The sequence below is a fragment of the Brassica oleracea genome, chromosome C7 (assembly GCF_000695525.1).
Source record: "Brassica oleracea var. oleracea cultivar TO1000 chromosome C7, BOL, whole genome shotgun sequence".
NCBI classification, from domain to species: domain Eukaryota; kingdom Viridiplantae; phylum Streptophyta; class Magnoliopsida; order Brassicales; family Brassicaceae; genus Brassica; species Brassica oleracea.
This window is the reverse complement of record NC_027754.1, coordinates 11799283-11806909: the sequence shown is the minus strand read 5'-3', so window position 1 is coordinate 11806909 and position 7627 is coordinate 11799283. Positions and strand designations below refer to the sequence as shown.

At 40.4% G+C, this 7627-nt stretch overlaps 1 protein-coding gene across 1 annotated transcript; it reads left to right on the top strand.

Annotated features, from left to right (window-relative positions):
• The first annotated feature begins 5321 nt into the window (after window positions 1-5321).
• LOC106306955 (pentatricopeptide repeat-containing protein At3g25210, mitochondrial) lies at window positions 5322-6848 on the top strand. The gene has a single exon (XM_013743762.1). The coding sequence runs from the start codon at window positions 5426-5428 to the stop codon at window positions 6566-6568; it is 1143 nt and encodes a 380-aa protein (XP_013599216.1). The 5' UTR covers window positions 5322-5425; the 3' UTR covers window positions 6569-6848.
• Window positions 6849-7627: the final 779 nt, after the last annotated feature.

Sequence of the window (7627 nt, the reverse complement as noted above, 5' to 3'; positions counted from 1 at the left end):
GTGTCCTGATAACGAGGTTTCCCACAAAATTTGCATATATTCCGTGTCTCATCCGCTCTCTAGTAGATCATGCAGTTGTCAATACATACATCTATCACTTCATACGGTAGTTGAAGACCTGCAACAAGTTTCTGAACCTCGTAGTATGAACCCGGTGCAAGGTTATCCTCAGGTAGAATACCTTTGACAAAATCAGTAATCGCATCCATACATTCTTCAGCCAAATTATAGTCTGTCTTAATACCCATTAATCTAGTTGCAGATGATAAGACTGAATGACCATCTCTACAATTTTGATACAAAGGTTGTTTTCCTGCATCCAACATGTCAAAAAATCTCCTAGACTCGGGGTTTGGTTCTTCCCCTCTATAATGATCATGTACCATCTGCTCAGTACCTACACCATAATCTATATCCGTTCTAGATTCTTCTAACCTAATATCAGGCTGAGGTTCACTAACAGGCTGAGGTTCGCTAGTACTACCATATTCATAACCAGTTTCCCCATGAAGGTACCAAACTTTATAATTACGTGAAAACCCTTTCATATACAAATGAGTCCAAACATCAAATTCTTTTATAACCTTATTATTATTGCAAGAAGAGCAGGGACATCTTAACATACCACTTTTTGCATCCGGTTGCTGTTGAACAAGCCTCATGAATTCTCCAATCCCTTGAACGTATTCTTCCGTAAGCAAATTGGTGTTCGGATCCAAATGAGGTTTATCCATCCACGAACGATAATAAACTTCTGAAGACATGATTTTCACGGAATTGTTATGACTAAAGAGAATGAAGAGAGAATGAAGTGTGAATGAGTTGAATGAGGAGGGGTTGTATTTATAGGAAATTGCTTACGGACCTCCGACGACTTTCCGGCGAAATTCCGACGGATGTAAAGAAGTCCGTCGGAATTCCGTCGGAATTGTCCAATCCCAAACGGCTATACAACGGTCATATGTATTTGTCGGCAACGGTCACATGGTTCGTCGGAATTCCGTCGGAAAATACCGATGGAATTCCGACGACTTTGCTGTTAATCGGAATGTCGTCGGAATTCCGTCGGAATATACCGACGAACTTCCGACGACTACAACGGTTACATTTTTTATCGGAATGTCGTCGAAAAGTCGTCGGTATATTCCGACGAACCGTATGTCGTCGGAATTCCGTCGGAAATGGCCGACGGAATTCCGACGACTTCATTTTTTTGGATTTGGTCGGAAATTTGTCAGTATTCCGTCGCAAATGTCCGACGACCTTGGTGTCCGTCGGAAGCTCCGTCGGAATTCGGAGTGTTTTCTTGTGGTGACGTTAAATATTTGTATCGTAGTTACATCTTTTTTATTCATCTGTTTCCACATATGTTCCTTCTCACGTCCATTACAACAAACTGGTATCAGAGCCAGGTTCGGGGCTGGTGATCTGGTGAGAAGATGTCTGGAATAATCGCAAAGATCGACAAGTTTGATGGGAGAAAAAGCTTCAGTCTTTGGCAGTTCAAGATGCAGGCGTTGTTGAAGCAACAATGCATCTGGGGACCATTGTCAGAGAAGAAATCTGAAACAGCTGATTTGGAGGCTCTGGAAGAGAAGGCGTTTTCAACAATTTTGTGGTGTCTAACAGACGAGATTATCATCGAAGTGTCGGATGAGAAAACGACAGCTAGTTTGTAACAGAAGTTGGAGAGTTTGTACATGACAAAATCTCTGACGAACAAGCTACTTCTGAAGCAACGCCTCTTCACCTTGCGTATGCAAGAAGGTATTAAGCTTCGCGACCATCTTGACAAGCTAAATTCGATATTACGGGAGCTGCGTAGCATCGATGTTAAGGTGGAGGATGAAGACGCGGCAATAATCATGTTGGTATCTCTGCCAAACTCCTTGGAGAACTTCTTGCAATCGTTCATTGTTGGCAAAGATACAGTGAAACTTGAAGAAGTTAGGTCAGCGCTTCATAGTCGGGAATTGTGCCACCATAAGGCATCTAGCTCAGAAACATACAATCAAGCATTGGGGTTGTTTGTCAGTGGTGTGAAGGGACATGGGAACATAAGGACTTCAAAAGATAAGAAGTCGTTTCCAAGAGGTCTTAAAGCATTTTATATTTGCAACTACTGCAAAGAGAAGGGACATTGGAAGTCAGACTGTCCCAAGATGAAGGAGCAGCAGTTTGGGTCTGCTGCAGTAGCTGAGGATAAAAACAAGTCTGACAACGACATCGCTCTTGTTGTGCACGGACACACACACACTCTTCTAATGTGTGGGTTCTTGATATGGGAGCATCCTACCATATGACACCGAGGAGAGTGTGGGTTTCGGAGTACATAGAGATACTTGACAGCAAGATTAAGATGGCAAACGACTTTGTCTGCAAGATTGATGTGATCGTCTCAATCAAGCTCATGACACATGATGGTAGATTCTACACATTGAACAAGGTTATGCATGTTCATCAATGACGAAGAATTTGATATCTGTGAGTCTTCTGGACAGCATAGGGTTCAAATCTTCGGGTGGCGATTGATTTTTGAATGTCTACAGAGGTTCTGATGTGATTCTAAAGGGTTTCATGAACGGTACTATTTATTTTCTGAAGGGTACAACGGTTACTGGTTCAGCAAATGTTGCATCGCCAGAGAGCCCAGAGGAAGATATGACTAAGCAATGGCATATTAGGCTTGGACATATGGGTGAGCGTGGGATGCAACATCTGTCGAAGCAAGATCCGTTTCATTCTGATATTGGTTTGGAACTCTTCTCGGAAGAGTTCAAACAGTTTTGTAAGGATGCAACATCTGCCAAGCATCTTACAGACATGGGAACACCACAGTGGGATGGTGTTGCAAAATGGATAAACCAGATAGTGCTAGAGAGAGCGATGTGCATGATCTCGAGTGCTGGTTTGGAGAAGCGGTTTTGGGTTAAAGTAGTTAACTCGGTTTGCTACTTGATAAATCTCACTCCCCACATGGTCTGGTCTCCATCAGAAAACCGAGTGGTTCTAAGCAGGAATGTTGTCTTCGATGAAACATCTATGATTAGAAGCTCAGGGTCCAGTTCAGAAGCAGAAAATGGTAGCACTGATAAACAGGTTGATACGTCCTGAATCAGGAAGGATCACTTTAGCTGGGTGTTGAATATGATCCGAGAAGGCAAACGACACTTCTGGAACTGAGATAGATTGAAAGGATCGTCAACAAATGTGAAAAGGCTCTTGATATACCCACGATCTAAGGCTAACCACCCAAGAAAGAATGAATGTGTTAACTAACCACCAAATAACACAAAAGATGAATTGGCTGACCACCAAATCAACAAGCCAGTTCACACCAATGAACTAGCTAAAAAACTCTCTCTCTCACTCAGAGAAAAAACGAAATAAACTAAAAAACATAGAGTGATTTTATTCATAGAAGAGTTTACATATTTATACTAGATGTGGTCAAAGAAAGACATAATTATTTTTGAGAATAACACATCTAGGAAATGAGAAATTTGACTAGAAAATAATAAATGAGTCAAAGTTTCTGAGTTTGAGGTGGACTGGAGACCCTTCGACTATTGTCCAGGTTCATTCTGGTCGTTCTGGTCCATGGTGGTAAGGATCAAGACGTGGGCTGGACGATCCGTACGGCCCAAATCCGCGAGAACTGAAAATCACCTGATTTGCAAATTGCATAACTCCCACATCTGAACTTCATTTGATCTGATTCTTCTTCGAAATGCTCCATAATTGAATTGAGCATATTCCCAAAGTGATTTCATGCGTAGAAGCCATGTGGTTTGGAAGATATGAGTCAAACAATGAACATATATCATTATTGTTTTCCATGATCAAACCATGCATGTCTGTTTTGCCTGGTGCGCCACTCAAGGGCACATCACAGGTGGAGCTGCAAGATGACCATGAAGTGATCGATATGCAGGAACTCAAAGAAAATCAAGAGGAGCGTGTAGAAGATGTTCAGTTGGAGTCTACGGAGACTCAACAGCGTGATGCTACAGAGAGAGCATCACGAAGGATCGGCCAAGAAGGGTTGATGTTAGGCCCCCAGAGAGATAACGCTTCGAAATACATATGTTTGGATCTTGATTGTAATCATCATTGTCGATAAATTGTTGCTTTGTTCTTATCATTTTGGTGTGTATTTGGAAATATTTCACATGATTGGAAGTTTCCGGTGTTGGTGTTTTTGTTTGCGACAATTTTGGTGTGGTTTCAAAATACATAGGTTTTGATTGACCTGACTATACGCAATACGCAAGAGTTCCTAAGACCCTGATTAACTCGGGCTCTTAGGATGGGGTTCTTAGCTTTGGTTAAGAACCATTTCTTAGCTTTTAACTAGGAAAAGCTAAGAACCGTCTCTTAAATAAGAGATATAAGAACCGTCTCTTTAGCAGAAAAATGTAAAAAAAAAAAAGAAAAAAAAATGTCAAATCATGAGTTAAAAATCTCAAATTAAGAATTGAGGTTAATCATGCTCTAATTCTTATACGACAATTTTGGGCATTCTAGCCATGGTTTCAAAAGGCCAATAAAACCCCTTCAAAGATATGGACTAGACCATGATACAAGGAAAAGATAAACGAGGTGGTCGAAACCGTGCAGACCATCCAAGTCCCTAGCGATTTGTTCATTCCTTCTCTTATTTCAGCAAGTTCATGTATCATAAGTTTTTCATTAAAGTAGCATGTGTACAGTGTACTTACGGTTATTTAGGGAAACATTAAATAAAAGTTACAATTTTAATAGACAAATAAATGTAATATTTCTCATATAGATCATAATAAATTAGTTTTTTTATAAAAAAAGGACAAATAAATAATTATGGTAAAATTTAAAAGGCAAATCTTCAACATAGCACATTTCTAAGTTTATATCACAAAAATAGCACTCAAAAACTAAAATGACAAAAATAGCACCTTTCTAAGTTTATCTTTTGAAGATTTTAATTTTTTTATTTTTCAAAATTTGAAATCTTATCCCCAAAACCTCATTTCTCAACTCTAAACCCTAAACCCTAAACTCTAAACCCTAAACCCTAAACCATAAATCCTAAACCCTAAACTCTAAACCCTAAACTCTAAACCCTAAAACCTAAACCCTAAACCCTAAACTTTAAACCCTAAACCCCACCCTTTAACTCTAAACCCTAAGTTTGTGACATTTGATAAAACATTAAATACTATTTTTGTAATTTTTGACCTTGAGTGCTAGTTTGGGAACAAAAACTTGATTCAGTGCTATTTTTGTCTTTTTCTCAGATTTAAAATGCGATAACCCTACTCCAGAACCCGTCTCTTTGGGCTTTATCCAATCTGTAATACGAACGGCCACACTGGATCATAGCTTCCTCCTCACTAGAACACAAACGCAGACGTCGATCAAGTCTGGCTCCACCGCCGCTGGTACGATGTCAGCAGCACTCCGTCGCATCATACTCCTCTCCTCCGTAAAGCGCGCCTGGAATTTACCTCCGCCTTGCCTTTCCTCCGCCGTGAGTCGCCTACCCATATCTTTCTCCTCCGCCTCATCTCCGCCTGAATCAAACCCGTCCCCTTCCCGGATCCGAACCCGGACTCCCCTCGAAACCCAATTCGAGACGTGGATCCAGAATCTGAAACCAGGCTTCACACACCCCGACGTGGTGGCGGCGTTGCGTGCCCAGTCCGATCCGGATATGGCGTACGACATATTCCGCTGGACAGCTCAGCAGCGAGGCTACAAGCACAACCACGAGGCTTACCACTCTATGATCAAACAAGCAATCGCCGGAAAACGTAACAAGTTCGCCGAAACCCTAATCGACGAAGTCGTCGCCGGCGCTTGCGAGATGAGCGTTCCTCTCTACAACACCATCATCCGATTCTGCTGCGGCCGTAAGTTCCTTTTCAATCGAGCTTTCGATGTTTACAACAAGATGCTTCGATCAGATAATGACTCGAGACCTGACCTTGAGACCTATACTTTGCTTCTAAGCTCATTGCTCAAGAGATTCAACAAGTTGAATGTCTGCTATGTGTATCTCCACGCCGTTAGATCGCTCACTAAGCAGATGAAGTCGAGCGGAGTGATTCCTGATACGTATGTGTTGAACATGATTATTAAAGCGTATGCAAAGTGTCTTGAGGTTGATGAGGCTTTAAGGGTGTTCCGTGAGATGCCTCTGTACGGGTCCGAGCCTAATGCTTATACGTATGGTTACTTGACGAAAGGGCTTTGTGAGAAAGGAAGGGTGGAACAGGGTTTAGGGTTTTACAAGGAGATGAGAAGCAAGGGAATGGTTCCTAGTGGGAGTTGTTACATGGTTTTGATTTGTAGCCTTGCAATGCAAAGGAGATTGGACGAAGCGGTCGAGGTTGTGTTTGACATGTTGACGAATTCTCTCTCTCCGGATATGTTGACTTATAATACGGTCTTGGCGGAGTTGTGCAGAGAAGGCAGAGGGACTGAAGCTCTTGAGCTGCTCGAGGATTGGAAGAAAAGAGATCCGGTGATGGGCGAAAGGAACTATAGAACGTTGATGGATGAGGTGTATTTTTTGAACAAGGGATGACCCGGGTATGCTCACTCATCTGAAAAGGCGATCAGATCTGCTAAACGGGCGAAATTTAAAGATGGCTTACAAATTATCCAAACTATGCGGGTTATGATCAAGTTTTGATCTTCATGATTAGATACATTCAGGTTGAAGTATAGTGATTGAAAGACTGAAGACTCGGCCATAGGGTAGACATATATTCTGTTGTTTCTAGGAAGCCAAGGATTCAAGATCATGTCCTAAGAATGATGATGTCTGAGGTCTTATGACCATAAAATATACCAACATTCGCTCATCTTTATATAAAATAGTACCGTTATTTACGGACGCCCTTACTATTGTGATTTCGGCCGTCACAAAGCTGTGATTTCTCATATTCACCAAGAGAAGACATGCATCTTTCAGGCAATTCACAAAATTCTTTGTGAACTTGATCCTATATATTTGTGTAGTTATGTATATACAAACCACTTTTTATATCCCATTTGTTTGCATAATGAAGCTTTAATCAGTTGGATTTCTGTGCACAATGTTAACGTCTGTGCTTTGCTCTGTGTCTCTGCTCTGCTCATACGTTATATGTCCCGTCACTTCAAACACGTTAATCAAGAGTGTGACATAAAAACCCTGGATGTGATTAATTACGAATTTCATGGGCTATACTCATTTGTTCCACGAAGATAGACTTTTTAGTATTTTCACATATATTAAAAAAACACATTAAACTGTCATAACAAATGTATTGTTTTCTGTAATTTTCAGTTTTCAATAACTTTTAACCAATATTAATTCAATAAAGTTAATTAATTTTTTTGAAGTTTATAATTTTTTTGAAGTTTATAATTTTTTTTGTAGAAAATCCAAAAAATACATTTTTCCGAAACAAACTTTTTTTTTAAAAGTCTATTATTAAGGAACAGAGGGAGTATATTTTAATGTGATGTATATCCATTATATTCACTTCATTTTATAAACGTGACTATCCTGAAAAAGATCTTCCGTAAGAAGACGACAATGAGCCATGCATCTTCCATGAAAGCTGCTCGAGTTTTGGTTCTGCTAATCGTTCTTGCA

Bases quoted from the DNA above. Each gene is read 5' to 3' on its own strand.
- LOC106306955 (XM_013743762.1), top strand. From the start codon at position 5,426: ATGTCAGCAGCACTCCGTCGCATCATACTCCTCTCCTCCGTAAAGCGC.